At 41.4% G+C, this 27,952-nt stretch overlaps 1 protein-coding gene and 1 long non-coding RNA gene across 3 annotated transcripts in view; both read right to left on the bottom strand.

The window, feature by feature from the left end:
- Nucleotides 1-17,803, bottom strand: part of kcnd1 (potassium voltage-gated channel, Shal-related subfamily, member 1) — a 76,584-nt gene extending 58,781 nt beyond the window's left edge. The window contains exons 1-3 of one of the 2 annotated variants that reach the window (XM_022217813.2): nt 16,498-17,803; nt 11,182-11,427; nt 5,603-6,315 (exon numbers count right to left, since the gene is read on the bottom strand). In XM_022217813.2, the coding sequence (XP_022073505.1) occupies nt 5,603-6,315; nt 11,182-11,427; nt 16,498-16,653 (1,115 nt within the window). In that variant the 5' untranslated portion in view covers nt 16,654-17,803. Of the gene's footprint in view, nt 1-5,602; nt 6,316-11,181; nt 11,428-12,919; nt 13,540-16,497 lie in introns of those variants that run through there. The other variant, XM_051949863.1, reaches the window with a different exon arrangement.
- A 194-nt stretch (nt 17,804-17,997) lies between these two features.
- The window catches only part of LOC127534526 (uncharacterized), a 308,994-nt gene continuing 299,039 nt past the window's right edge, over nt 17,998-27,952 (bottom strand). The window contains exons 3-10 of the long non-coding RNA XR_007942681.1: nt 20,835-20,902; nt 20,665-20,800; nt 20,291-20,630; nt 19,713-19,882; nt 19,203-19,270; nt 18,999-19,100; nt 18,897-18,964; nt 17,998-18,591 (exon numbers count right to left, since the gene is read on the bottom strand). This is a non-coding gene — a long non-coding RNA (uncharacterized LOC127534526). The remainder of the gene's footprint in view (nt 18,592-18,896; nt 18,965-18,998; nt 19,101-19,202; nt 19,271-19,712; nt 19,883-20,290; nt 20,631-20,664; nt 20,801-20,834; nt 20,903-27,952) is intronic.

Genomic DNA, 27,952 nt, shown 5'->3' with positions numbered 1-27,952 from the left:
TAATCGCATCTGAAAGTGGTTTATACCGGCGGATTCATGAGAATCTAAGCTTTCCATCGGCGTATAGTGTTTGTATAATCGGGTTTGCAGCCGTCGGACATTCTTGAAATTCCTATGCAAATTAGTAGGTGTACCGCCGGCGGTACACCTACGACGCACTGAAGCGTAAAGGGTTAACTCCTAAAGAAAACCCACGGTCCTTGTTGGGTCCGTCTCATCTGGACTATGTGAGTTCTGGTTGGACGTCACTAATCTCCACTTCAGTCTTTGTCATGGTGCCCTTTGCTAGCTAAACTCTCATAATGCTACCTGCTAGCTAACATGTTCTTTAGTTGGTTCCTCCTTTCCTTCAGTGTGGCTGTTTTGGGTTTTTCTTTCCTTTAGCAAAGAGAATCCAGTCTTAAATGATCGTCTTCAACAATAGTCAACCACATTGTTGATCAAAGTTCAGTTATTCATCAACAGAATGATGATAAATGGAGTATTTTCAATACGTTGATAAAGTTGTGTTTTGTTTTGTTTTTTACCATGGATACAACATTTGCACAGAAACTATCTCAGGTACGTTAGATATTTGTAGAAACACAGTCTGAGACAACAGTGTCATCTACATAAAGTAAGATCTGGTTGGAGGTCATTAACCTCCTCAGAAGTCTTTGTCATGGTGCCCGTTGCTGCTAAACTCCCACAATGCTCTCTGCTTTAACCTCCTCTGGTCTCTACAGGATTAAACAGGAAGAGGCTCCACCTGGTGGAACAACCAGGAACTACAGCTGATCAACGATGCTTTTACTTTGACGACTTGGATAAAACATATTTAGCCGGTTAAAGTATGAACGCTAATTAATCCTTACCGTCCCACCCGTTAGCCAAACGCCGTTCAGACGTCCTAAACTCTACCAGCAGAATGTCAGTCCTATATTTAGCACGGTGCTGCATCATGCATGATGGAACAGAGCTGTGTTTTCATACAGTAAGGAGGGAGGACGGCCAACAGGAAACCCTCCCCAGAAAGAGGAGCTGAGAGGGGGGAGGTAAAAGCCTGGTTGTGTTTTCTGCCTGCAGAATCCATTTAGAGGGCAGCCTCTCCCTGCTGATAACTAATGGACCTGGAGACTGAAGGAAGGAGGACGCAGGAGGAGGCAGCACTTCCACTTTCCACCGGCTCACATTTAAACTTTCAGCTCATCAACTCAACTAGTCAGAGATGTCTGAAGGTCTGAGGCCGTTCATCCTGTCATCAGGGGCTGTTTTTAATCTCCTTACATTTATTACTGTAACCAGCCCTGCTGAGTCCAGTATCACTGGTTCTGGTGCTGTACGTTGTTTTTGGTCTGTATTTTTTTGGTAATATTTCAGATCAGCAAAAGGATCATTCCAGAACTGGAGGACATTTGGCCTTCTAAATGTGTGAAAAATAAACCTTCTCTTTTCCAGCCACAAAATAATAAAAACAAGATATGAAACGAGACACTAAACCACAAAAAATGAGACACAAAATGAGAAAAACAAGACAAAAAACAACAAAAATGAGAAAAATAAGACACAAAAGGAGAAAAACAAGACAAAAAACAACAAAAATGAGACACAAAATGAGAAAAATAAGACACAAAATGAGAAAAAACAGACAAAAAACAACAAAATGAGACACAAAATGAGATAAACAAAACAGAAAATGACAAAAATGGCATAACCAAGACAGGAAATGGGAAAAACAAGACAGAAAACAACAAAAAAGAGACAAAATGACAACAACAAGACAAAAATGACAAAAACAAGACAGAAAATCACATGTTGTGGGAAATGTTCCATATATAATAATTATTATTTAAAATATTATGTTGATTAAAAAAATGTTCCCACAATTACAGAGACATGAATGAAAAACTAAAACCATAAAAAGTAGATTTAAATTAGATTCTGTTTTATTAGAGATCCAGTTTGGTCATCAGATGGACAAGAGAAAAATGGGATTTTAGGGGAACTCCAGACTTATTTGTTACCGTACTTTCTGCACTATAAGGTGCACTTAAAAGCCTTTAATTTTGTCAAAAGTCAATGGTGCGCCTTTTAACCCGGTGCGTCTTATGTGTGCACTGAGTTCCAAAATCTGACCATTTCCCGCCGACATAGGGACATAATAATACACATGCTGGCAGCGATAAACCTATTAGAGAACATTACATAAAGCTACGTACAGTACTGACTATTGTCCGAGCTGTCGTGGAAGCCGGCATCATTGCTGACATCGTCCCGCTCAGGCGGCGCTCGACTCTTCAGACGACACGGTTGTAGTGATAGGTCCCTATGTCCCGTAGGAACTATCAGACTGTAAGGTGTAAAGGGGGAACATAATAAAGGACGGACGACTGACACACAACGTGTGTATGAGTGTTTGTCCCAGTGGCTATCCTGTGGGGTTAATATTGTATGTGAAAACAATAGAACAACGATCATTTCTCCAAGCCACACCGTCTGTCCGTTCACCCCCCAGCACAGCCTCGCTTCGTGGCCCCCGGTCCCAACCAGGCGCTGCCACACAGCTCTATGCTCGGGTGTGCACCACACGCTCATCCCATCCGGGCTACCTGGTTGATCCTGCCGGTAGCATAAGCTTTTCTCAAAGATTAAGGCATGCAAGTCCAAGTACACACGGCCGGTACAGCTAAACTGAATGGCTCATTAAATCAGTTATGGTTCCTTCGGCATCGTTGCTGAACAGCCACCCGGCAACGACACTGACTCTGACAATGACCAGAGAGAACCCGGCATGTTTGATGTTGAAACTGCCCAGCTGCTCAGTTCAGACACAGAAGATGAGGACTTTGATGGATGTGTGACAAAAGATTGATCAAAAAATATTGAGTGTATTTTTAAAAACGTAGTGGAATAAAGTTCAACCAAACTCACTGTTTTTCTTTCCTTGTTTTAGCACACGCCCAATAATACGGTGCGCCTTATATGTGGCTTAGTACAGAAATAAACCCCGGAATCCAGACTGCGCCTTACAATCAGATGTGCCTTATGGTGCAGAAAATACCGTATTTTAAAGTAGTTTCAACAGCAGAAGAAAGACGTAAAAACACACACAAATTCAACACCAAATGAGACAGACCACCATAAAAGAAGACGGAATAACAAACAGTCTGCACAATACAAAAAGAAAACAAGGCAAGATGACAAACGAGACACAAAACAAGACAGAAAATGACAAAAAAACAGATAAAAATGGCACAAAATGGCCAAAAAAAGCCAAAAACGACACAAACAAAATACAAAATGGTTCAAAATGCGTCAAAAATGACAAAAACTCTGTCTGAAATGACTCAGAATGGTGTAACTGCCATAAACCTGTCTCCAGTTGTTTAAAATAAATTTATCTGTCCAAAATTACATAAATGTGTACAAAAAAATGCAAGAATGATTTAAAAACTGTCTAAAATGGCATAAATCTGTTGAAAAAATGATTGTAAAATGGATATGAGATGAAGATCAAAGCTACTGGATCGATAATATGAATAAATAATGAAGAAATTCAACTTCAGTTTTCAGTGTTTCTGACTTCTCTCTCCGTCTCCATGTGTTTCTGCAGGACTGTAAATGAGCCTCAGTGATTTAAGAGCAGAAAAACATCCAGAACCTGCTGCTGCAGTTCACAGTTTATTGATTTTTAAACTATCGCTGGAGGATGTTGTTAAAAATCAGCATTCCTGGTTCTGATCATCACTGAATGAGAGAAAACTCAGAGCTTAGATCTAGTAACTGACTGCAGAACGGTGTGTTTCTAAAAGACAAAATGACAAAAACAAGACACAAAAAGGTAAAAACAAGACAAAAAATGACAAAAACAAGACAGAAAATGACAAAACATGACACAAAATGACAAAAATGAGACACAAAAAGACAAAAACAAGACATAAAAAGACCAAACCAAGGTACAAAACAACAAAAAATGAGATACAAAATGACAAAAACAATACAGAAAACTACAAAACATGACACAAAATGACGCAAAATGACAAAATGAAGACACAAAAATGACACAAATAGGCAATAACAAGACAGAAAACGACAAAAACAACAAAATGACAAAAACGAGACACAAAAAGGCAAAAAGAAGATAAAATATTATACAAATGAGACACAAAATGACAAAAAAACGAGACAAAATTTTACACAAATGAGACACAAAAAGACAAAAGTAAGACACAAAATGACAAAAACGAGACAGGAAACAATAAAAACGAAACAGAAAATGACACAAAATGAGACACAAAAAGATAGAAAACGACAAAAATGACAAAATGACAAAAACGAGACAAAATATTACACAAATGAGACATAAAAGGCCAAAAACCTGCTAGCTGGCAGCAGAAGTAAACTGATGAAACCTCCTGATCAGAGCGTCTCTCCATAAACCACCACCGTCCTCTCTGCACATACAACCTTCCTCCCACTGAAACACTCATTCAGTAAACCAGCGTGGAGCTGCAGAACCTCTCTTTACATTTGCTGCTGCTCTACTCGCTGCTGTTTGACTCATTCACGCTCTCCGTTCACACCTCTGAACTCACACCTCCATTCACAGACAGGTAGGAGGACAGCGGCGTGGTGGCCGCTCATGGCAGCTTCTATTTCTGACGCTTTCTCTTTGAACGGCCGAGAACAGGCGAGTGCCGGGTGAAGACTGGGGCGTCGTGGGCGGCAGCGGGGTGAACATCCACCACCGTACTCCACCAGCACCGAGTGGGAGGCGAAACAGACAGCCAAACTCTCTGAGCAGCCCGACAGCGAGCGGGACGGACCAGGGTTGCCATGGCGACGGCACTAAATCATCGGCAGCATCTGCTCGGATGTTCGCTCACCCCAGCGGTGAGTCGTTTTCTGTCTCTTTGTGGTCGTTTTGCATCTTTTTGTTGTCGTTGTGTGTCTGTTTGTTGTCTTATTGTTTCTCTTTGTGGTTGTTTTTGCATTTTTTTGTTGTCATTTTATGTCTGTTGTCATATTTTGTGTCTATGGTTGTTTTCTGTGTCTTTTGCAGTCGTTTTATGTCTCTTTGTGGTCATTTTTTGTCTTTTTGTGGTCTTTTTATTTCTCTTTGTGGTTCTTTTTTCTCTCTGTCATCATTTTGTGTCTCTTTGTGGTTGTTTTGTGTCTTATTGTAATCATTTTGTTTTTCTTCCTGTTTTCTCTGTCTTTTAAGGTCATTTTATGTCTTTTTGTGGTTGCTCATTTCTCTTCGTGGCAGCAAGAACTACACATCTGTGCTGTCAATGGCAGGCAACACATGCAGATGTTGGTTTTTCAACCAATAATCACAGGACATTTAACTCCTAAACAAGACTCACGGTCCTTGTTGGATGTGAGTTCTGGTTGGAGGTCATTAATCTCCACTTCAGTCTTTGTCATGGTGCCCCTTGCTAGCTAAACTCCCATAATGCTCTCTGCTAGCCAACATGTTCTATATTTGGCTCCTCCTTCCCTTCAGTGTGGCTGTTTCTGGATTCTTCTTTAGCAGGTTGTAAATAGTCATCCTAACCAACAGTCGACCACATCGCCAATCAAAGTTCAACCATTCATGAAAGGAATCACGGTCACTCACCCCAGCGTCGTCATGGTGACGATGGTGTACCAGAAGGAGGCGGGGATGGAGGTGAAGGTGGAGCCCTTGGTGCCTTTCTCGGCGTAGAACATGACGGTGGCGAAGATGATGATGGCCATGGTGAGGGAGAAGAGCAGGAAGCCCAGCTCCGAGGCGCAGCTCTTCAGCGTGTAGCCTAAAATCCGCAAGCCCTGCGAGTGGCGCGAGAACTTGAAGATCCGGAAGACGCGGAACACTCGCAGCGTGACGAAGGCGCCGCTCACGTCCTCGTTCTCAGGCATCACCAGTCCGATGTAGTAGGGCATGATGGCCACCACGTCGATCACCGACATCACTGAGCGCATGAACTTGCAGCGGCTGGGCGCGGCAAACAGACGCATCAGGTACTCGAAGGTGAAGATCAGCACGCAGGCCGTGTCCATGCAGAAGAAGGCCAGCTGGTACTTCTCTCCACACGGCAGGTCCTTCACGCTGCCCTTGGGAGGCCGGCAGGGAACCGTCTCCACCACGTTGGCGATGACGGACACGGCGATGAAGAAGCCGGTGACGTAGTAGAAGACCAGCGCCATGGTGGAGGTGTGGGGGTTCTCGAAGGCTCGCCACAGACGCTCCCTGGAGGTGCTGTGGGGCGGCAGGGGGGCGTCCGACGCCTCATTGGCCTCTGTGTCCTCGGCCAGGCGCTCCTGGTTCTCCTTTTTCCTGTCCCGGTATTCCTTCAGAGACGAAAGGACAGGAGCTGGTTTAGTCCGACTTAAAACTGATGACATATATGATCTAAACCGATGCACTCATCATGGCTGCCTCATGTCCACTGTGTTCAATTCACCTGATACTAAACTAGGGTCATTCCGTGTTGTTTCACCAGATGGTGGTTGCCGCACCATTTTCAAATTAGTCCTAAATTTGTATGCCATTATACAGTCACAAAAGTACTTTCTATGCAAAATTGTAGGCCTGTAGCTCAAATAGTTTCTGAGTTGTGGGGGTCTGAAATTTTCAGAATTTGGGCTATAAAAAGCCTCACCAGCGTTTTCTGCATCTTTAAGTGGTTATTTCTCAGCCTCTAGACATACCAGAGAGCTGTGAGTTGGTAAACAAGGCCTCTGCATGTAGCTAGTGCCCCACAAACATCCCCAGGTGTTTCCCTACACTCTGCAGGCCGTGGGGGCTTGCTAAAAATGCTAAGAATTAAGAGATACCTTCTCACGAGTGGGGTTTGGGACCTTGAAAGTACTAGAAATACTGCACAGAAGTGTTCTAACAGCCCTGGGTTCCATTCTACACAAACTTGTGTGATAACTTAGCAAACTGGAGCTTTCTAGGTACCTCAGTTTGGAAAATATGAGCTCCCAAAGTTGGACGAGATTTTTAATTGGCTATTTTTGGTGGCAAAAATCTCAATGTGGGACAGGTACCAGAGACCCCAAACTTTTCTACAAGACAGTTCCATCTGTCTTCTATCACTGTACAAAAAAGCAGCAGGGTTATATTTGTAGTTCCTGAGATATTCTTACTCAAAATGGCATGGGTGATGTCAAAATCGTTTTTTGCTTTTCAGTACTTTAAATTGGGATACAAGTATTAGCAGTCATTCCAATGGTAGTATTATGTATGTTTGGTTCTTTTTGAAATGTTAGTTGTTAAAGGTGACTACCTTCAAAAAGTGTAATGACATGTTGACACCCATTTGCAATGCATACATGTAATTATAACATAAAAATTATAGCATTTTTGACACCAAAAATAGTCAATTAAAAATCTCGTCCAACTTTGGGAGCTCATATTTTCCAAACTGAGGTACCTAGAAAGCTCCAGTTTGCTAAGTTATCACACAGGTTTGTGTAGAATGGAACCCAGGGGTGTTAGAACACTTCTGTGCAGTATTTCTAGTACTTTCAAGGTCCCAAACCCCAAACGTGAGTAGGTATCTCTTAATTTTTATCATTTTTATCAAGCCCCCACGGCCTGCAGAGTGTAGGGAAACACCTGGGGATGTTTGTGGGGCACTAGCTACATGCAGAGGCCTTGTTTACCAACTCACAGCTCTCTGGTATGTCTAGAGGCTGAGAAATAACCACTTAAAGATGCAGAAAACGCTGGTGAGGCTTTTTATAGCCCAAATTCTGAAAATTTCAGACCCCCACAACTCAGAAACTATTTGAGCTACAGGCCTACAATTTTGCATAGAAAGTACTTTTGTGACTGTCTAATGGCATACAAATTTAGGACTAATTTGAAAATGGTGCAGCAACACCCCCAAGGAATATCTGGTCGTTTCACCTGGAATGACCCACTAGTGTTTCTACCCAATTCATGTAGCTAGCATCGTTAACAGCTACGAATATGCAACACAATAGAAAGAGGAAAATATTTCCTACAAATGCAGAATGTTACACTGGAAAAATGCCCCTCTCAAAACAAGAAAAAAAACATATTTCAGGGAACTTTGACCTTGAAATAAATGAAAAAAATCTGAGAATAGAACAAGTGAAAAATGTTTTGGTAAGATTTCTTGAAAATAAGATCTGACATTTAGAATATTGAGATCTTAAAATTAGATGGGGAAACTTATTTTAAGCTCGATTTTACCAGGATTGTCAAACTTAGGTGTCTTAAAATAAGCCAGACATGCTAAAAAAAAGAGCACTTTTTCACTCATAAATACATTTTTGCTTTCATGTAACCTCCTAATTTGAGATGTATTAACCCTCCTGTTGTCTTCATTTATGGGCACCAAAAAATATTGTTTCCATGTCTGAAAAAAATCCAAAAAGTCAGCAAAAAATTCCCCAAATTTCTGGAAATTTGCAAAAACCTTCAGGAAGAAATTCCAATAATTCCTTAAAAGTTTCCCTGAAAAGTTTTATTTTTTTAAAAATCCCCCAAATTTAGCAAGAAAATTCTTGTAAATATTTTCCAAAAAATGAGTAAAAATCTTCCAAAAAATCCTAAAAATATCTAAAGTGATTCCATATAAATCAGTAAAACTTATATTTTCTTTCAGAACATTCACATAAAAATCAACTAAAATCCAGAGAAATTCGCTGGATTTTAGTTGATTTTTATGTGAATGTTCTGAAAGAACATTTTTTTTTAAAACTTTTCTTTTTTCCGCCAAAAAATGTTCATATTTCCTAAAAATGTTGAAGATGTGGACATCAGAAGTTTCACTGTGAAAATGTGTTTTTTTTTCTACATTTTCAAACTTTCACAATCTGACAATCTGACCCACAGGACGACAGTAGGGTGAACTGAACGATGCACTCATCATGGCTGCGACTACGTTCACCTGATATGAAACTAGCATTTTTATCTAATTCACTTATCACAGCTAACAGCCACACACATGCAATACGGTAAAAAGAAGAAAAATATTTCCCATAAATGCAGAATATTAGCTGATCTATTCATTCATCATGGCTGCTGCACAGCAACTATGTTCAATCAGTTCACCTTGTAAGAAATTAGCATTCCTATCCGATTCATGTAGCAACAGCTACACATACAGAACACAAAAAAGCAAATATTTCCTATAAATGTAGAATATTAGCTGAACTATGCATTCATCATGGCTGCCTTTTGTGGATTCATTTTAACTCAGCTTAGTTTTATTCATAAAGCACCAAACTCATAACAGATGTGATCTAAAGACACGTCACTGAGTAAAGTAAGACTTTATCAAATCTAAACAAAAAGTCCAATTTTTATACGTTTTTAAAATACTATAACACAAAGAAAAACATCTTTTCAGTTCCTCTGTATGTCCTGGATACAGAGAGACAGCGACAATAAAAGTCTTCTGTTTTATTCTAGTTTTCTGTTCACGATTATACAGTCTGTTAGTGTAATCCATTCATTGTGAACCGACGTGGTAAGAGTTCCAGATATTCTGAAGGCTTTGTAGAAGCACCTTAACATGCAGTACCATTAACGGCCACCAGACGCTGACTACAAAACCCTCCAGTTCCTACTGACTCCAATACTTCTGTTTGAAAACATTAAAGTCATCGAGTCATTTTGATGTCAGGCTCTGTAATAACCGTGTTGTTAGCAGTTTAGGGGTTAATTTCTCTGTTAATAAGAAGTGGAGGCTGACAGAAAGTTAAGTTTGTGTTTTCTTGTGACACATTTTGCTGACAGAAGCAGAAAAACAGAGAAATCTGGACTTTGAAGCAGAACCCGTCGCTACCTCTGATGCTAGCTCCTGTTAGCTTTCAACGCCTCCGCAGTGACTAATAACCTGATGAGGAGGGAAGTTAGATTCTATCTGAAGTCCAAGAAGAAGAAGCCAGAAGCTAAATGTCAGCAGCAAGAAGAGAACGTGTGAAATTACTAGAAGATTAAAAATAAAAATCGTGTGTCCTGCTTCTCAGGGGGAACTGTGGGGGAGTGAAAACAGAAATCCACTTATTGGACGCTGCTGCAGTCGGCAAACGTGATCGGCTCGGCCAAATCAGAGGAAATAATGAACAATTCATGAGTCAGTGGATGGGTCAGCCATAAAAACGAGGATATAAAGATGTGAAAGCCTCTGCAACATAAAAGGGATGAGCTCTGGAGGTGATTTATGGAGCAGAGAGTGGGCAGCAAACAAACTACTTGTTTATGACTCGTTAAAGAAATCACTTACACAAAGACGCTACGAAGGCTGCCAGAATCAGCGGCAATAAAGGGGGAATCAGATTGGACTGCTGGAGCTTCACGGGGCTCATCACAGCGGCTGTAATGAGTTCCATAATGGGGTTTGAGACCGGCTCTGGTTAGCGATCCCCCTCAGATCCATCAATGTTTTTACACTTTCTTCTCCAGAGAGACTTAACGAGTGCAGCAGCAGAAGAAGCAACATTAGACCCAACCATTAGGAGGAAATCAAAGGTCGCAGGTCGCCGCATTACGAAGCCATCTGAAAGGACGGCAGCATTAAAACCACATAAAGCTGGAAGCTGCTGTTCTAATTGCTTTCACCGTCAGATGGAACAAAACCAACGGCTGGACCGCAGAATCGATGCAAAGACCAAAGTTTCAATCGAATCGAGGCTTGTTGAAGACCCGGAGTCATAAGACTTGAGGTGTGATTGGTGGAGAACCACCACTTACACCTTAAATAGTGGAAAATGGTGAAGAAACTGCCTGGGGAGGCAGTTTCTTCACCATTCAAGCTGCAAATGGTGGAAAAACTACTTGCAGGGGGATGAGCTGAGCTAAACCTTTTAGCTTTAGCCTCCATCCCTACAGTCATGCATGAATTTGCAAGAAATCATTTATTTACAGGCATTTTGCAACGTTTTCACTTCCATATAAACCAGTACAACACATTGGGATGTTTCTCACAGAGTTTAATTCCAACCAACTCACATAGCCAACATTGATTAGCCTGGTAGCTAATCATACAGTCTGACTGAACTTTGAAAAACACCAAACTGGGAGGTTTTCAGGCAGCTAAGAGAGTTTGGACTGACTGAAGGACAAAACCAACTAAAACTAACAATGAGGCAACGTCCACATATCAAAAATTCTTCCTAAGTTTTCATCATTTCTCAAAACTTGACCTGTAACATTTTAAAAAATACTGGTCGTACCTCCATGCAGCAGTCTCCGATGATCTCGGGCACGATACCGTAGAAGGCCAGCTCCTCATCGAAGGCTTGGATACACTCGTTTCGTGGATAGTGGAGCTTCCCGGTGCGGTAAAAATTCAGAATGTGTCGGAACATCTCGGGGTCTCGGTCAAAGAAATACTCCTGCGTGTCCTCGTTGTAGAAGAACTCTTTCTCCGAAGAGCCCAGCAGCGTCTCGGGGTAACGGTCCAGAGTGTTCTTCCACGTCTGGAAGGAGAAAACATTAAATCAGAACAAAATGAGGAACTATTGTGTACTGTATAACTCACATACATCAACACTGGTGATGGAACCAAAAACTCCAATGAAGCGAGGCTTGTCAACGAGAAAAACTCCCACCAATCAAAGCTCATCAAGGAGCTGAAACTCCCCTGAAGGATTATTAATGATCTAAAACCTGAAATGATTGGGGGATTGGCTGCTTCCTGAAACTCACACGAACCATGGATCTTCAACAGGCAAAAACTTGCAGAAGTCAGGCTCATTAACAACCTAAAACGAAACGATTTTAAGGCAAACGAACGACATGAAACACACAAATCAATGCTGGTCAAAGACAGAAATTTCAATTGAAACAAGGCTTGTTGAAGACCCGAAAGTCCTAAGACTCAAGGTGTGAATTTAACAGAACCTTTTAACTTTAGTGTCCATCTCTACAAATATGGAACTCCAGTGTTGGAGCTAAATATTTATCCCAAAAGAAGTTTTCTTATTTTCTTTTTTGTGGAGCTTTTTCGTTGAGCAATCGAGGCTCATTAACAACCTGGAATTCAGAATATTGAAGGCTAGTTAACAACATGAAACACACAAGAATCGATGCTGATCAAAGAAACTAATTTGAATCAAACCGAGGCTTGTTGAAGACCTGGACGTCATAAGATTCGAGGTGTGAATTTAGCAGAACCTTTTAGTTTCATTCTCCATCTTTGCTCAGCCACAAACATGGAACACCAGTATTAGAGCTAAATATTTATCCTTAAAGAAGTTTTCTTAATCTTAGAACTCAGTAAATGCAGAACGCTGGCTGAACTATGTGTTCATCAAGGTTGTCTAATGTCTTAACTCTGAACCAATCGTAAGCTATTCTAACTATAAAATAGGACAAAATGTGCAATGAAAAAATGGACATGAAGGCATGATTAGAATCTGAACCAGACATTGTAAAAACAGGGAGAATCGTCATAAGGAACGGACATTTAACCGAGGAGACAAGGGTATTAAATCTCTGTGCTGGTGTTTTGTGGTGTTTTTAGCTACTGCCAAGTTTCATTTGCTTTCATTTTTATTTCCAGACGTTTTTGTGGAACTCTTTCGTTGAGCCATTGAGGCCCATTAACAACCTCAAATTCAGAATATTTAAGGCAAGTAAACGAAACAAAACACACGAATCGATGCTCATCAAAGACCCACATTTCAATCACACTGAGGCTTGTTGAAGACCTGTAAGTCATACGATTCAAGGTGTGAATGGTGGAGAGCAACCATTTCCACCTTAAATGGTGGAGAATGGTAGTCTGGGAATACCCAGACTGCCTGTGCACTCATTGTCATTTCGTTTACTAGGCAGTCTGGCGACCTGGGGTTGAATTTGTCCCTGAGTCAGGGATCCAATCACAGGACGGGGAGGGACAGTTAGACGATGACGCACACTAAGCGACTACGCGCAATGCATGATGGGTTGTTTGAGAAGAAGCGTTACCTTTGTTGTCGTGTTTCCGAAGGAACAAGCTAGTGGACTCGGTGGGTTTGGGCAGGTCTTTTTCAAAGTCCTCGGTGTCTTGGACGGGGTGGGTTCACGTTGTCTTTTCGATACGCTGCTTAACCGGACGTTCTCTTCCCATTGCCTGAATAAAGGAAAGTCTTTTTCAAGCCGACCGAGTGTGGAGGTGCAGCGCTGGCAGCATCTGTTTGACTGCTCCGGCTCCGGGGTGACTATCAGGTCCATCATCGCTAACCTATCTGATATGGTCGGCGTTGTTTTTGACACAAACATATCTGTGGAGTGTGCATAAACACGGGGTCCACTTTCCCTCATGTTTACTTTACATAAACGGCAAGAATCGTCCGGCGACATGGCGAAAGAAGCAAACACAGCAATGATTCTTTTTCGTGGTGCTGCCGTCGCTCTGCATTTACGTCAGCGGCTAGCAGTGACACGATTGGCTGTGAGCTTCAACTGCCCCAGACTGACTGACATATGCAGCGCCCAATCAACGGCTGTGGAAAATTTTAAACTGCTCCACCCCTACAAGAAAATGAATAGCAGGTACCCAGCCTGTATCTCACTTGAGATTCAGGCTGGTGGTAGCCAGCCTAGGAGAATGGTTGAATGGATGGAGAAACTTGGAGAGGGATGACCTGAGCTAAACCTTTTAGCTTTAGCCTCCATCTCTACACAGCCATGCATGAATTTATAAGAAATCGTGTCTTTACGGGCATTTTGCAAAGTTCTCTTTTCCATATAAACCAGGAGGACATTTCTCACAGAGTTTAATTCCAACCAACTCACATAGCTAACGTTAATAGCCTGGTAGCTAGCAGGACCCGTTGTTTCTAAATACAGCCTGACTGAACTTTGAAAAACACTGAATCGGGAGGTTTTCAGGCAGCTAAGAGGGTTTGGACTGACTGAAGGACCTTCATCAGCTGTTTACCATGTTCAAAAAACAACAAAACCAACTAAAAATAACAACGAGGCAACGTCCACATTTCAGAAACCCTGAGCTGCTGGATGGAAGCAGTGAAGTGTCAGTAAGTGATGCTAACAGTACGGCAGGAAGTGTTCCTTCTGTTTTTTACTGCGACGTCAAGCTGCTGCTTTTTGTTTTTTAAAAATGACTTTCTTCTTGTTCAGCAGAAACTACTTTGGTGCTGCTGGATCATCTGAAAGCCGTCAAAACCTGTTTGTGTTGTGGAGCCATTTTATTATTATTTCTGCCGTAATGCACATCAAAGCGCTGATCACACGTCCAGGATTTACAGGTCAAAACAAGGAGGGGATTACTGCTTTAGCTCTGCAAATGATGCTGCCGTTAAGTTCAAACCCAGAAAATATTAAAGGGTCGTGAGTTTATACCAACTTCAACTAAAAACAAACCTTAAGAGTCAATATGGAGAGAAAACATGACAAACAACTAAAGCTGTTGGATAATCGACTGACTTAAGGACATCATACGCCGCCGTTTCCTCCAATTTACATTAAAAAATAAGTGAAAAATGTGGGTACTTTCATGACAACTGGGTGGATTCTAGGTTTTGAGTTATTCAAATTCAACACCAGAGGAAACTCGTGCCAACAGTTTTTTTTTTCTTTTTAACGCTTTGAGTTAAAAGATTAAAGGAAATGTGAACAGTTCAACATCAGTGGAGGCTATTAGAGGATCTGTGGAGTGAAACCGTTCTACAAATACAGCATGAAGCCGACGTTCTCCACATCAAAGACACTCAGCTGGGGGTTAATGTAAATTTAAAGACCTGCATCCCACCCTTCTCCTCTCATCATAAAGAGAACAATCATGAAGATTACATTTCACAGCTCGATAATGAAGCTGGAGTCTTTTTTCTAATACGATCATGCAGAGGGGGGGTTTCATCTCAAGAAGAAACTAAAATCTGATGAGAAATATGAACATTTACACAAATCTATGAACGGATTTGTCAGGAAGCAGCTCAGCATCCAGAAGTTCATGTTGGACAAACCTGTAAAAATCAGTCATTTCATTAAAAAAACAACCAAATCTGGACCAAGTTAGTCCCAGACCTCCTCAGAACATCTGGTTCTTCATCTTCAGTAACTTTATTATTGATCAAAGTTCTACCTTCATACTGTGAATATTTCCAGGTCCTTGATGTCCATAAAGGTGGGTCCAGATTTATCACCACTTATCAGGTGATGTAATCCTGATTGGCCAATAATACTTTTAGTCACCCCTCATCAGGCAGCTTATTCACAATTAACATCTTCAGTTATCTCTCACCAGGAGGTTTTACCAACATCAACAAATGAAATCAAATGAGTTTTGGGCCATTAGCATCTGCAGAGTGATTTTAGATTGACAACTCATGCCTGGGACTCCTCACCAGGCAGTTTTACTGTCTTTAACACCATGTGTTGTCTCTGGCCAGGCAGTTCCACCAACACTGACATCTCAGATCAGGTGAGTCATGGGTCATTAACATCCATCATGCACATTTAGTGTGAGAATAAATACCTGGGACTCCTCACCAGGCAGTTTAACCATCTTAAACACTTTGTGTTGCCCCTCAAAAGGCACTTTCATCACATTCACACCTCAAATCAAGTGAGTCTTGGGTCATTCATATTTCTCATGTATTTTGGGGTGAGAATTAATACCTGGGACTCCTCATCATTAAGTTATACTATCTTTATCATCCTGTGTTGCCACTCACCAGGCAGTTTCACCAACATTCCCATCTAAAATCACATGAGTCATGGGTCATAAACATCCATCGTGTACATTTAGTGTGAGAATAAATATACAGGACTCCTCACCAGGTAGTTATTCACAATGAGCACCTTCATTTATCCCTAACCAGGCAGTTCCACCAACATCCACAGCTCAAATAATGTGAGTCTCGGGTCATTAACATCTATAATGTGATTTTGGATTGAGAATTAATACCTGGAACTCCTCACCAGGGGCTGCACAGGTATAGTGGATAGCACTGTCGCCTTGTAGCAAGAAGATCCCCGGTTCAAATCCCGGCCTGGGCCTGGGATCTTTCTGCATGGAGTTTGCATGTTCTCCCTGTGCATGCGTGGGTTTTCTCCGGGTACTCCGGCTTCCTCCCACAGTCCAAAAACATGCTGAGGTTAATTGGTTACTCTAAATTGTCCGTATGTGTGAATGTGAGTGTGACTGTGTGTCTGTATATGTAGCCCTGTGACAGACTGGTGACCTGTCCAGGGTGTCCCCTGCCTTCAGTCAGCTGGGATAGACTCCAGCACCCCCCATGACCCTAGTGAGGATAAAGCGGTGTATAGAGAATGGATGGATAGATGGATGGATGGATGGACGGATGGATGGATGGATGGACGGATGGATGGATGGATGGAACTTCTCACCAGGCAGTTTAAGATTTTACTTCAGTTCCACTTCACTGGTTGTTTAAGGGTATTTTTGGGTCTCTGTACTGCAGACCAAAATAAAGTTTGATATAAACTGTTCACATGATGTGGATTCAGGTCAGCAGTTGATTATTTTCAATCTTGAAAATTAATTTACGCAGAGTTTGGAGCATGCTCAGTGGACCCACCTGAAAGCGGACCCCGCTGACGTTGACGTAGAGGATCTCGTCTGATCTGGAGGAGTTGTCCACTGGAGGTTTGGGCATCGTCTTCTTGGCCAGCGGCAGCCATCCCACCGCTGCCGCCCGCGCAAACGGCAGCCACGTCGCCACGCCGGCCGCCATCTTGCATCAAAGCCTGCAGCGAGTCTGACAGCGGCGTCCTCGGTGGGCGGAGGGGAAGGTGGAGGTGACGGGTTGCAGGTGAGCGTCTCGGTTAAAGGCCCGGCTGGGAGGTGAGGGCGGCGGACATGTTGGCGGGGGAGGATGGGGGAGGAGGGAGGAGGGCAGTCAGGTGTCAAGCCATGAAAAAACCTCCGGGGAGGAACAGGAAGGCATCGGACGGAGACGCCCGTCTTTTATTCTGAAGATCCCGGTTCTTTACGCAATAAAAGTTCCAAAAACCTTCTGAATGTTGAGAACCGGCTGGAAAAATTCCGTTTTCTGTCCAGCTGTTGGTCGATTCTCCTAAACGGCAGGACGTTCCACTTCAGGACACGAAATCTCCTGACAGAACAACAGAACTTTAAATCCCAGCAGCCTCGGAGCAGTGGAACACGTGTAAAACAGTAATAAAGGGCTTCCAGGATATTACCGTGACAGATTTATTGCTGCAGGGAATTCCTACAGAATCCTGCAAGGAAAGCGTTAAAATATTTGTGTCTGGCCTCCCTCCTGTCTGAGTCGAGCTCTCTCACCCACTGAAGACAGATTTGTTGCAGCGCCGCAGCCTTTCAAATTTTTATTAAATTGTGATGATGGTCCCTGAAGTTGCAAGATAGACAGAATCGCCTGCCGCCCTCTAAGTGTTTCTCTGCTGTGGAGATTATGGATCTGCAGGTTCCTCTCTTTCTGCCGTTGCTTGCTGTTTTGCCCTCTCTAATTTTCCCTTTATCTGTCTCTGTGTTTTACTGCCTCCTTCATGGGAGCCGGCGGGGCATCAGTGGCGTTTGTGGAGAGGCTTCAGGCGGTGACTGCATGTCCATGTATGGCCGTCCTGTCAGGAAACACACAAACAGAAAAGAGACAGAAAGTGAGCACAAAGTGAAGAGGAAGGAGAGGAGGCGGGAAAACTGGAGGTTAGAGGAAACAGGAGGAGAAATGGATGGACGGAGCACTACAGCAGAATCACTTAAAGGACTCTGAAGTGCATCATCTCACAGTAATCAGATTACTTCACAGACTAGAGTATTTACTCTGGTGTCAGATTACAAACTATTCAGGCTCCACAGAAGGAACTCAATGCAAATAAATTCTCTGAGATTCTTTGATTCCTCCTTTAGTCCTCATGGAGGAAACCAGAGTCCACTCATTTCTGCTCACATCTTCTCTGTGTTCTTCAGCTGCTCTCTGTTGGAGGGGTTGTGTTGCTCTACCTTTCTCTGGAGAACACCTCAAAGGTTCTGGTGGAACAACCCAGTCCTTCTGGGAATAATTAAAAGTCATTTTGGACAAATTTTGGATCTCCATGCTTCACTGTCAGGACCATCCATCCACTGTGGTAGTCCTGGTCAGGTTCTCACCAAACATCTGGACTCCATCTGAGCCCAACTCATTGATCTTCATCTGACCAAAGCATGTTCTCCAGCATCCATCAGGCTTCGTCTCATGTTCTTCATCTGGAAGTTTAGTTCTGAGCAGCAGCAAGGTTTAGTTCTGATTCTCTGTCCATAGAGGTTGATGTTCTGAAGGTTCCTTCACACTGTCTGAGCTTCACACTAACTCTGGTTTCCATGGAGAACCCCTGAACCAAGTCTGACGCAGCTGATGTCTGTTTTTACAGCTGATGGAGAAAGTAGTTCACTGTCTGTGGAGTCATTTTAGGAGCTCTGATTAGTGGAACTATGACTCCTTCTAGACCTCCTGATTAGTGGAACTATGAATCCTTCTAGACCTCCTGATCAGTGGAACTGTGACTCCTTCTAGACCTCCTGATTAGTGGTACTATGACTCCTTCTAGACCTCCTGATTAGTGGAACTATGACTCCTTCTAGACCTCCTGATTAGTGGAACTGTGACTCCTTCTAGACCTCCTGATCAGTGAAACTATGACTCCTTCTAGACCTCCTGATTAGTGGTACTATGACTCCTTCTAGACCTCCTGATTAGTGGAACTATGACTCCTTCTAGACCTCCTGAATAGTGGTACTATGACTCTTTTAGAACTCCTGATTAGTGGAACTATGACTCCTTCTAGACCTCCTGATTAGTGGAACTATGACTCTTTTTAGAACTCCTGATTAGTGGTACTGTGACTCCTTCTAGACCTCCTGATTAGTGGAACTATGACTCTTTTTAGAACTCCTGATTAGTGGTACTGTGACTCCTTCTAGACCTCCTGATTAGTGCTACTATGACTCCTTCTAGACCTCCTGATTAGTGGAACTATGACTCCTTCTAGACCTCCTGATTAGTGGAACTATGACTCCTTCTAGACCTCCTGATTAGTGCTACTATGAATCCTTCTAGACCTCCTGATCAGTGGAACTGTGACTCCTTCTAGACCTCCTGATTAGTGAAACTATGACTCCTTCTAGACCTCCTGATCAGTGGAACTGTGACTCCTTCTAGACCTCCTGAATAGTGGTACTATGACTCTTTTTAGAACTCCTGATTAGTGGTACTGTGACTCCTTCTAGACCTCCTGATTAGTGCTACTATGACTCCTTCTAGACCTCCTGATTAGTGGAACTATGACTCCTTCTAGACCTCCTGATTAGTGGAACTATGACTCCTTCGAGACCTCCTGATTAGTGGAACTGTGACTCCTTCTAGACCTCCTGATCAGTGAAACTATGACTCCTTCTAGACCTCCTGAATAGTGGTACTATGACTCTTTTTAGAACTCCTGATTAGTGGAACTATGACTCCTTCTAGAGCTCCTGATTAGTGGAACTATGACTCCTTCTAGACCTCCTGATTAGTGCTACTATGACTTCTTCTAGACCTCCTGATTAGTGGAACTATGACTCCTTCTAGACCTCCTGATTAGTGGAACTATGACTCCTTCTATACCTCCTGAATAGTGGTACTATGACTCTTTTTAGAACTCCTGATTAGTGGTACTGTGACTCCTTCTAGACCTCCTGATTAGTGGAACTATGACTCCTTCTAGACCTCCTGAATAGTGGTACTATGACTCTTTTTAGAACTCCTGATTAGTGGTACTGTGACTCCTTCTAGACCTCCTGATTAGTGGTACTATGACTCCTTCTAGACCTCCTGATTAGTGGAACTATGACTCCTTCTAGACCTCCTGATTAGTGGAACTATGACTCCTTCTAGACCTCCTGATTAGTGGTACTATGACTCCTTCTAGACCTCCTGATTAGTGGAACTATGACTCCTTCTAGACCTCCTGATCAGTGAAACTATGACTCCTTCTAGACCTCCTGAATAGTGGTACTATGACTCTTTTTAGAACTCCTGATTAGTGGAACTATGACTCCTTCTAGAGCTCCTGATTAGTGGAACTATGACTCCTTCTAGACCTCCTGATTAGTGCTACTATGACTTCTTCTAGACCTCCTGATTAGTGGAACTATGACTCCTTCTAGACCTCCTGATTAGTGGAACTATGACTCCTTCTATACCTCCTGAATAGTGGTACTATGACTCTTTTTAGAACTCCTGATTAGTGGTACTGTGACTCCTTCTAGACCTCCTGATTAGTGGAACTATGACTCCTTCTAGACCTCCTGAATAGTGGTACTATGACTCTTTTTAGAACTCCTGATTAGTGGTACTGTGACTCCTTCTAGACCTCCTGATTAGTGGTACTATGACTCCTTCTAGACCTCCTGATTAGTGGAACTATGACTCCTTCTAGACCTCCTGATTAGTGGAACTATGACTCCTTCTAGACCTCCTGATTAGTGGTACTATGACTCCTTCTAGACCTCCTGATTAGTGGAACTATGACTCCTTCTAGACCTCCTGATTAGTGGAACTGTGACTCCTTCTAGACCTCCTGATTAGTGGAACTATGACTCCTTCTAGACCTCCTGATTAGTGGAACTATGACTCCTTCTAGACCTCCTGATTAGTGGTACTATGACTCCTTCTAGACCTCCTGATTAGTGGTACTGTGACTCCTTCTAGACCTCCTGATTAGTGCTACTATGACTCCTTCTAGACCTCCTGATTAGTGGAACTATGACTCCTTCTAGACCTCCTGATTAGTGGTACTGTGACTCCTTCTAGACCTCCTGATTAGTGGAACTATGACTCCTTCTAGACCTCCTGATTAGTGGTACTATGACTCCTTCTAGACCTCCTGATTAGTGGAACTATGACTCCTTCTAGACCTCCTGATTAGTGGAACTGTGACTCCTTCTAGACCTCCTGATTAGTGGTACTATGACTCCTTCTAGATCTCCTGGTTCCTGCTGACTCTGTGCTTCTCTGGTTTTTATTTGCCCACTGACCTTCCTCGATCTTTTTCCATCTTTGTCGAGTCTCTCAGTCAGATGTTTCTGTTCCTCCATGATGCAGACACAGATAGACCTGGTCCACATGTCCAGGACTGAGAATGTTCTGCTGTTCTCAGCTCAATGATTGTTGATCACAGAAAATATTCGTTCGAAGTAATCTGATTACTCTGAGGGGATACAGTGTAGAATCAGTAGACAGTTGAATATTGTCACAGTTTTACTCATTGCTGTCATGTACAGTTTTCTGCCTTAATGAAACCTGATAGTGTAAATTAAATTATGAGCTAAGTTAAAAAGCTTTTCTTAAAGGACAATATTAAGGCTTTATTCTTCAGAACTCTGTATTTTATTAGTGTGTTCACCTTTGGTTAATGTACAACAATTATATTAAGGATTTATTCACACCAGACAACAATTAACTTCACATATAATGTTAATCTTTGCTGCAGTAATATTATTTGAATCCTCAAACAGCGTCGGAGTCATGTGAGATGAAAAGCTTTGAGTTTATACGTCATGTCTGGAGCTGATCGATCGCCTCCTCCCCTGACAGGCTGAACTTCATGTGTTTAAGATGAAGATATAAAGCTGCAGGTTATTAAAGATGGCTTTATGATGAGACGAGCAGCGGAGGGAAAACACATCTCTTTATTTCTCCCACTGCGTTCTTCATTCAATAAAGCAGCCACAATAAAGTTTCTCCTCAAACTGCTCGCTGTCAGATGAAAAGTTATTGTCGCAGGTTTATTGCATAAAGTCCACAGCGGGAGCAATAAAGGTTTTCCTTCCTCGGTTTGGTTTGAATCACAGCGAGTCTGTGGGGAAGTTTAACCTCTTCAGCTCTGAACAGCCTCCAACAGGTCGAGGTTTAGATACGACGAGTCCTAATGTCAAAGATAAGCGTCCGAAAGGCAGATCTTTATAACCTTCAGCAGCTCATCCAGGTTTTAAAGTCTACAGAGAAACATCTAAAAACATTAATCTAAACAGACTAATTCAGCCCGTTCAAGTTCCTAAACGGCACATTTAAAAAGATCAACTTTTACAAACTCATGCACCCAGTTCTAATTTGAAAAGAGAAAAATCCAAAAAGATCTTTACAAACCAGCACAGATTGTCCAAGTTCTACAGAGACGCATCAAAATGATCTTTATAAACTCATCTAGTTAGTCCAAATTTCTAACAGATAGGTTCAAAAAGTTAGGTCTTTATAAACTCCTGCAGTTCAACAATTTTAAAGAACTACATCCAAAAGATAGATCTCTACAAACTCATACAGGTCATCCATGCTTCAAAGTTTCAGAAAGACAAGTCTTAAAAAAATTAGTTGTCACAAACTCTTGCAGCTCGACAGTTTTCCAACGATTTGTCGAAATCAATCAATTTTTATAAACTCCTAAGCTCAGCCAAGTTATTAAAGCCAAATGTCAGAAAAACATCTACGTTTAGAGACTCAGGCAGTGAATCCTGATTTCAAAGAGAAACGTACAAAAAGACCGATCTTCATGAACTCATCCACATTTCAGTTTCAGAGAGAAGCATCTAAAAACAGACACTTACAAACTCAGACATTAAGTATTAGTCTAAAAGAGATACACTAAAGAAAGATTGATCCTTATGAAACCAGGCAGATCAACCAAGTCTTAAAGTCTCAAAGAGAAATGTAAAAAAAAATACATCTAATACATTTTGGTCAAGCTTCAGAAAAATGCATCCAAAAGATCAAATGTCTGAAAAGGTCCATTACAAACTTATAGCTTGGCAGTTTTCAAAAAGATGCGTCCAAATCAATCGATTTTTATAAACTCCTGCAGCTCATCAAAGTTTGAAAGCCGCGTCTAAAAGGATCAACAGCTGTGAACTCCTGCAGGACGTCCACGTTTCAAAAAGCTGCGTCAAAAATCACCGACATTTATTTATAAAATAACATAATGTGGTTCTACCAAGTTTAAAAGGATCAAACTGGAGGTGAAGTCCGTCATATTTTAAAGCTTTACTGGTCCAAACACTGATCAGCACCACAGAAACTGTTAGTGTCGGCTTTTACACCATACAAACACATAAATGCTCCAAAGTCTGTGGACAGTGGTTGAGTTTCTCTGTGTGGTGTTCATAAAACGTTCTAATGCAACTAAAATGCAACAGGAAATATGTTTTGTGGTTCAGATGTTCTATCAACAAAAGGAGGAAATGTGGAAATAATTTGGCAATGGGTCTTTTTGGACAAAACTTGTGAACTAATCGAGCCATTAAAACCTCATTACAGAAAATGAGAAAGTGTGTTTTAATGACAGACCAGAAACGTCCTCCGTTATAAATCCTCGTGTTTTAAGTGCAGCTGCAGGTTTTAAAGTGTGCTTTAGTCTGAATGTGATCCGAACCTGCAGCCACAACAGATCAATAGGAGCCAATGAGAGCAAGACGCTGAGCCCAGCCGGACAGGAAACGTGGAGAAGTCCAACTGTGAGCGACAAAAGACACGAGCAGCAGGAAAAGAGACGTCTGTTCATCGATGATTGGTTTTAATCTGGCTGTTGTTCAGTAAAGACGCCTCCTGACCTTTGTTTCTGCCACCGGGTCGTGTTTTGATTCACAGTCAATATAACGAGGACAGAAACTAGGAGAATAAAACAGTAAAGAGCAGCCGGCGCTGAGGGACAGTCTGACCAATATAATGATTGTCTATCAGTACTTTTCAACAGATTTGTATTTTCTCTAAACAGACAGGAAAACAGCATCATCAGTCTCAGTTTATTATTTTTAACTCAGACGAGTTAAATTCACCGTATCCTACGAAACTGTTACTTATTTAAACCGACAATTCAGAAAAAGTTTGTTACCTTGTTGACATGTTTCGAAAGCTTCTGCAGTCTTCCTCAGAGCGTCATCTGACGTTTGGTGACGTGTCCTTTTTATCACGTAGTTGGTTTGACAGCTCTGTTAGAATATGTCAAACCGACCACGCCTCCGGTGGTCTCCGGAGGATGGTGTCCCAGGTATGCGAGAGGATGTAGGCCCCCTCGTCCCGGTTCATAGTGCAGCCTGCCCGCTTCCTGATTTCGATGGCTTCCTTGATCCATCGTTTCAGTTTATTTGTCTCCAAGGTTATAATCCTACCCCCGTGGTCGGTTTGACAGATTCTGACAGATCTGTCAAACCGACCACGTGATAAAAAGGACACGTCACCAAACGTCAGATGATGCTCTGAGGAAGACAGCAGAAGCTGTCAAAACATGTCAGCAAGCTAACCATCTTTTTCTGAATTGTCGGTTTAAATAAGTAACAGTCTCGTATAGTACATAACGACAAAATGAACCTAATCCAATCACCGTATCCTGAGCAGGACCACTACAGTGAAGACATCGTCCTGACAGTGAAGCACGGAGGACATTTCTAGATGCACCACGAAGGTCTGAGGGTAAAATACTGTCTGACCAGATGGACAATATGAAGAACATCTAAAGAACATCAGACCAGAGCTTCTAGAATGAAGTGATAACCAGAGTTCCCTACAGGGGGCGCTACCTGCCGCTCAGGTCTATTTATCTAATATTATTTATTTATTCACAGACTGGTACTTCTGTATAAAATGCTGGATGCAGAACTTCAGCTGCTTTTAGCTCCGTCCACTCAGACTCACCTTGACGTACCTGCAGCTAAACCTCCAGCGGCCCCGAACATGAATAATGGAAGAACTTTCAGCTGAACGCCTCAGTTAGGTCTAAGCACACGGCAAAGACACACACAGACACACAACACACACACAGACACACAGACACAGACATAGACACGCACTAACAGACTAGATTAAAAAATGAAAATAATAAAATCAATCTATAAATTAGGGCTGCACAGTGGTGTAGTGGTTAGCACTTTTGCCTTGCAGCAAGAAGATCCCCGGTTCAAATCCCGGCCTGGGATCTTTCTGCATGGAGTTTGCATGTTCTCCCTGTGCATGCGTGGGTTTTCTCCGGGTACTCCGGCTTCCTCCCACAGTCCAAAATTATGCTGAGGTTAATTGGTCACTCTAAATTGTTTTATTTTTGCAGTTTTGTTAAATTACAGAAAAAAATCATAAAGTTTTAACTTACATGATGCCGAATAAAAACAAACAGTAGTAATTTATTTTACAGTGTCTGACTATAAAATCACCATTTTACTGTATTTAAATGATCAAAACACCTTTTTTCTAAATGTTTGCTTTTATTTTCACAGTGTTGAAGCATTTAGATGTGTTCTGATCATCTGCACACTTTTGCTAGCTTTCAAGCTTGTATTAAGGGTAACCACAACTGAGCCTAAAATCACTCTGAAACCAGTCCAAAACCAGTCCAAAATTAGTGTAAAACTAGCCTAAGACCAGTCCAAAACCAGCCCAGAACTAGTCTAAAACCAGCCCAAAACTAATATAAAACCAGCCCAAAACTAGTCTAAAACCAGTCCAAAACTAATATAAAACCAGTCTAAAACTAATATAAAACCAGCCCAAAACTAGTCTAAAACAGCCCAAAAACTAATATAAAACCAGCCCAAAACTAGTCTAAAACCAGTCCAAAACTAATATAAAACCAGTCTAAAACTAATATAAAACCAGCCCAAAACTAGTCTAAAACCAGCCCAAAAACTAATATAAAACCAGCCCAAAACTAGTCTAAAACCAGTCCAAAACTAATATAAAACCAGCCCAAAACTAGTCTAAAACCAGTCCAAAACTAATATAAAACCAGCCCAAAACTAATATAAAACCAGCCCAAAACTAGTCTAAAACCAGCCCAAAAACTAATATAAAACCAGCCCAAAACTAGTCTAAAACCAGTCCAAAACTAATATAAAACCAGTCTAAAACTAATATAAAACCAGCCCAAAACTAGTCTAAAACCAGTCCAAAAGTAGTCTAAAACCAGCCCAAAACTAGTCTAAAACTAGCTCAAAACTAGTCTAAAACCAGCCCAAAACTAATATAAAACCAGCCTAAAACTAGTCTAAAACCAGTCCAAAACTAGTCTAAAACCAGCCCAAAACTAGTCTAAAACTAGCCCAAAATTAGTCTAAAACCAGCCCAAAACTAGTCTAAAACTAGCAAAAGACTAGTCTAAAACCAGCCTAAAACTAGCAAAAGACCAGTCTAAAACCAGCCCAAAACTAGTATAAAACCAGCCCAAAATTAGTCCAAAACCACTCCAAAACTAATATAAACAGCCCAAAACTAGTCTGAAACTAGCCCAAAACTAGTCTAAAACCAGTCCAAAACTAGTCTAAAACCAGTCTAAAACTAGTCTAAAACCAGCCCAAAACTAGTCTAAAACTAGCCCAAAACTAATGTAAAACTAGCCCAAAACTAGTCTAAAACCAGTCCAAAACTAGTCTAAAACCAGTCTAAAACTAGTCTAAAACCAGCCCAAAACTAGTCTAAAACCAGCCCAAAACTAATATAAAACCAGCCCAAAACTAGTCTAAAACCAGTCCAAAACTAATATAAAACCAGTCTAAAACTAATATAAAACCAGCCCAAAACTAGTCTAAAACCAGCCCAAAAACTAATATAAAACCAGCCCAAAACTAGTCTAAAACCAGTCCAAAACTAATATAAAACCAGCCCAAAACTAGTCTAAAACCAGTCCAAAACTAATATAAAACCAGCCCAAAACTAATATAAAACCAGCCCAAAACTAGTCTAAAACCAGCCCAAAAACTAATATAAAACCAGCCCAAAACTAGTCTAAAACCAGTCCAAAACTAATATAAAACCAGTCTAAAACTAATATAAAACCAGCCCAAAACTAGTCTAAAACCAGTCCAAAAGTAGTCTAAAACCAGCCCAAAACTAGTCTAAAACTAGCTCAAAACTAGTCTAAAACCAGCCCAAAACTAATATAAAACCAGCCCAAAACTAGTCTAAAACCAGTCCAAAACTAATATAAAACCAGCCCAAAACTAATATAAAACCAGCCCAAAACTAGTCTAAAACCAGCCCAAAAACTAATATAAACCAGCCCAAAACTAGTCTAAAACCAGTCCAAAACTAATATAAAACCAGTCTAAAACTAATATAAAACCAGCCCAAAACTAGTCTAAAACCAGTCCAAAAGTAGTCTAAAACCAGCCCAAAACTAGTCTAAAACTAGCTCAAAACTAGTCTAAAACCAGCCCAAAACTAATATAAAACCAGCCTAAAACTAGTCTAAAACCAGTCCAAAACTAGTCTAAAACCAGCCCAAAACTAGTCTAAAACTAGCCCAAAATTAGTCTAAAACCAGCCCAAAACTAGTCTAAAACTAGCAAAAGACTAGTCTAAAACCAGCCTAAAACTAGCAAAAGACCAGTCTAAAACCAGCCCAAAACTAGTATAAAACCAGCCCAAAATTAGTCCAAAACCACTCCAAAACTAATATAAAACAGCCCAAAACTAGTCTGAAACTAGCCCAAAACTAGTCTAAAACCAGTCCAAAACTAGTCTAAAACCAGTCTAAAACTAGTCTAAAACCAGCCCAAAACTAGTCTAAAACTAGCCCAAAACTAGTCTAAAACCAGTCTAAAACTAGCCTAAAACCAGTCCAAAACTAATATAAAACTAGCCCAAAACTAGTCTAAAGCCAGTCCAAAACAAGTCTAAAACCAGTCCAAAACTAATAGAAAACCATCCCAAAACTAGTCTAAAACCAGTCCAAAACTAATATAAAACCAGCCCAAAACTAGTCTAAAACCAGTCCAAAACTAGTCTAAAACCAGCCCAAAACTAGTCTAAAACTAGCCCAAAATTAGTCTAAAACCAGCCCAAAACTAGTCTAAAACTAGCAAAAGACTAGTCTAAAACCAGCCTAAAACTAGCAAAAGACCAGTCTAAAACCAGCCCAAAACTAGTATAAAACCAGCCCAAAATTAGTCCAAAACCACTCCAAAACTAATATAAAACAGCCCAAAACTAGTCTGAAACTAGCCCAAAACTAGTCTAAAACCAGTCCAAAACTAGTCTAAAACCAGTCTAAAACTAG

This window comes from Acanthochromis polyacanthus, chromosome 6 (genome assembly GCF_021347895.1).
Source record: "Acanthochromis polyacanthus isolate Apoly-LR-REF ecotype Palm Island chromosome 6, KAUST_Apoly_ChrSc, whole genome shotgun sequence".
Lineage (NCBI taxonomy): Eukaryota > Metazoa > Chordata > Actinopteri > Pomacentridae > Acanthochromis > Acanthochromis polyacanthus.
This window is presented reverse-complemented; position numbering and strand designations above follow the sequence as displayed.